The 3,616-nt window shown below is 44.0% G+C and overlaps 1 protein-coding gene across 1 annotated transcript; it reads left to right on the forward strand.

Moving 5' to 3' along the window:
* Positions 1-698: 698 nt before the first annotated feature.
* LOC132553357 (E3 ubiquitin-protein ligase TRIM56-like) lies at positions 699-3,236 on the forward strand. Its single transcript, XM_060217593.1, has one exon. The coding sequence runs from the start codon at positions 699-701 to the stop codon at positions 3,234-3,236; it is 2,538 nt and encodes an 845-aa protein (XP_060073576.1).
* Positions 3,237-3,616: the final 380 nt, after the last annotated feature.

Here is a 3,616-nt window from a genome sequence, read left to right on the forward strand (position 1 = left end):
TGTCAGATTAAACAGGTCAATCTGACCAACGTTTTGTGGCTCACAGCGTGTCAGATTACACAGGTGAATCTGACCAACGTTTTGTGGCTCACAGCGTGTCAGATTAAACAGGTCAATCTGACCAACGTATTGTGGCTCACAGCGTGTCAGATTAAACAGGTCAATCTGACCAACGTTTTGTGGCTCACAGAGTGTCAGATTAAACAGGTGAATCTGACCAACGTTTTGTGGCTCACAGCGTGTCAGATTAAACAGGTCAATCTGACCAACGTTTTGTGGCTCACAGCGTGTCAGATTACACAGGTCAATCTCACGAATATATCTTGTTTCACAAGGTGTCGGATTAGAGGAATCAATCACAGATTTATGCGACATACTTCCGGATAATAATTTGACGATTTTTGAATGACCTTGTAATAAGGTAATGTATTTCGGTCTAGAGGGTGATTTTTGTATGTAAACAGGCCTTGCTGTGTCAAGTCTACTGCATCAGATGATTTTTAGAAGTACATTTATCTGCAAAATTTCATCGTAAAAATTTCAAATTTTCTGGTAAAGGTAAATTTGTAAAATCTTATAAGCTTTTGTTGCCCTAAAGTGACCCCTGTTATTTTCGTATTTTCCAGGTCTGTGATGACTGCCAACACCTGATAATTGTAGTATACCATTGACATCGCACTCCATAACCGCGGCTGAGGATGGAGACTCTAAAGGAGATACAAGATCAGTTCCTAAAGTGTCCGGTGTGTTTACAGGATTATACATCTCCAAAACTTCTTCCGTGCCTCCACACGTTCTGTCGCCAATGTCTGATAGAAGTTTTAAAGAAGTCCATTGGGGATGACAATGGTAGTTCCACAGAAAGTGACTCGGAAATAGAAAAACCTGCTCAACACGGAAAACATTTCAACTGTCCCGTATGTCGGGCGGATATAGAACTGAAAGTTCCGAATGGGAATTCCAACTTCGGACAATGGACAGAGATGTTTCCGGATAATCACTTCGTGAGCAGTTTAATGGAGAAAATTGATATGCAATCTACAGATAAATACTGCGAAAGTTGTTGTAGAGACGGAAACAGAATTGGTGCCAAAGCCGAAAACTGGTGTCAGACATGTAAAGTTGTGTTCTGTGATTCTTGTATCAAGGCACACAATGTCATCAAAGCTTGCCGAGAACATATCGTGGTGTCACTCCGAGACATGCGCAATGATCCACTTGAGTCCATTCGATCCAATAAAAAGGAAATTCCATGTTTTCATCACAGAGACAAAGTCATTGAGTACTATTGTGTTGATTGTCACGTGACTATTTGTTCCTCGTGCGTTGCCGTGCAACACAGACGCTGTGAAATGGTAGAGACTTTGATAGATGCAGCTCAAAAGTTAAAACCGGAAACGGAGTATGTTCAAAAGAATCTCCAAATGCAGAATGAGGTTTTACGAGAATGGCGAGATGAACATGAAAAAGAACTCGGCGAGCTTTCAAACAACAAAGAGTCAATCATGCGCGAAATGTCGACGATCAGGAAAAAGGTCAACGAAACTTTAGTCAATTTAGAAAACAAACTTATTGTTGATCTAGATGAGAAAAACGTTCAGACGGCAACGGTTGTGAAGGGAAGAATGAACGAGATTGATGAAATGAAGAAAAATGTAAACAATACTGGCACATTTCTCAAAAATCTTATCCAGTTCGGCAGTGATTCGGAACTCCTCACTGTTTTTGATGCAATTAAGTTACAAGTAGACGATATGCGTGCTAACATCCAGAAATCCCGTTTGAGTAAATTGAGTACTCGACACCGACTCATTCCTGACTCGTGTATACAACGATTGCTTGAGCTACGCTCCATAGGCAAAATCGTGGACTTAGTGGATCTAAAAAAGGAGACTTTTCTCAGTATGAATGGTTTGTCAGAGAAGGACGGACAACCTCCGCAACGACGATCTTCAATCAAACGGACAGGAACATTTCGTGTCGAGCGATCACCGACTCAATCTCCTGCCGCCTCAATGATGAGTTCGTCAGCATCGTCGACGTCTTCGACGTCAAGTGAGTCGATTGGCTCACAGGAACTATTGTCTCCACCAATACGAGCCCGCAGAGGATCATCATCAAGACCGTCATCTGCACGTGACACGCCAATATCAAGGCCATCATCAAGAATGACGTCTGCGCGTGATGCTCCAAGAGTAGCTGTGTCTAGGACAACCCCAATTAAATCCAGCACCCTTCCAAGAGCGCCACGCACGCCCCGGACTGAGCGGTCTCAGAAGATCACGGACGTTAACAGAGTTAACTCCCTTCCCCGAGCTAGGAACAGTGCAACAAACATCTCTCAAAGAAAGAATGCGGAATCCGAAAATGCCGAAAATGCAAATATCCCTCCTCAGACGAAATCTCGCACAGTCCCGATGCTTTTCTCATTCAACGGGAAAACAGATGGCGACGCTAAGAAGTGTTGGCCTCTTGACGTCACTATGCTGGAGGACGGTACCCCCGTAATCACTGACTTTCACAACAAGAAAGTCAAGGCTTTTGACGCTACAGGAAATGTGATGGGAGAGGTCGCCGTTCCGAGCTGGCCGCACGGAATTGTAGACGTGGCTAGTGCAGAAGTAGCTGTTACTCTTCCGGAACTTGCTACAATCATGTTTGTATCCGTACAAGACAACAATATGAGGATCCGAAAACGCGTCAGGACTGTAAAACAGTACCGAGGAATCAGCTGCGACGTCACAACTTCGCCAAACGTCCCTGTCCTAGTTGTTTCCTGTTGCGCTTCTGGTATTCAGTGTGTCGACGTTCTTGCGCTTGACGGGACTGTTCTACAGACGTACCGCGAGGACAGACGGCAGCCGGGCAAACTTCTGTTCACGTGGCCGTATTACGTCACAACTAACGCGGCAGGCGAGATTCTCGTCTCAGATTGTCAATCTCGGAACGGTATCATCTGCATCTGCCGTGACGGCGGGGTGAAGTTCGAACAAGTCCTCCCTGACAACATCGTGTGTGATCCACGTGGAATCTGCACGGACCGCCAGGGAAATCTGTTTTTGGCCGACAAGACTGGAAATTCTATTCACGCTCTCGGTCCAGACGGAGAGTATAAGAGTAGAGTCCTCTGCTCCGCGGACGGACTGGCACATCCTATCGCTGTCTGTCTCAGTCCGTTTGGACATCTCATAATTACGCAAGAGAACGGTGACGTCAAAGTATTCAAATATAGCTGATGTGGAACTGCGTCAATGAATGACGTCACCGGAACACGACCATTCTTCATTCCTTCCGCCGGAATTATAAAAAAAAAAAAAAAAACAAAAAATAGATGAAAAGCAAATAGCAAAACAACATCCACAACAAAAATTCTATTATTGTACGACTGGAAGTCGGCCTGTGATATATAATAGTACATATAGAGCAGTTAATGGGAAGCCAAACTATGACGGAAGTGTTTAGCCGACGCTTGTAGTTTTTGTTCTTTTTGCTACAGGTGTTTTTCATATAAGACAAATGGTAGAATCACACGCGGAAATGATTTTGTTTTTTTCTGATACTACAACAGGATGCTAGACTACCGAGGGGTCGTAATAGTTTAAAAAGTATACTTAAC

This window comes from Ylistrum balloti, unplaced genomic scaffold, assembly GCF_031769215.1.
Source record: "Ylistrum balloti isolate Yb309-2 unplaced genomic scaffold, AGI_CSIRO_Ybal_v1 Utg370320, whole genome shotgun sequence".
Taxonomy (NCBI): Eukaryota; Metazoa; Mollusca; class Bivalvia; order Pectinida; family Pectinidae; genus Ylistrum; species Ylistrum balloti.

Excerpts from the sequence above, each read along its gene's own strand:
- LOC132553357 (XM_060217593.1), top strand. The coding sequence starts at position 699 with ATGGAGACTCTAAAGGAGATACAAGATCAGTTCCTAAAGTGTCCGGTG.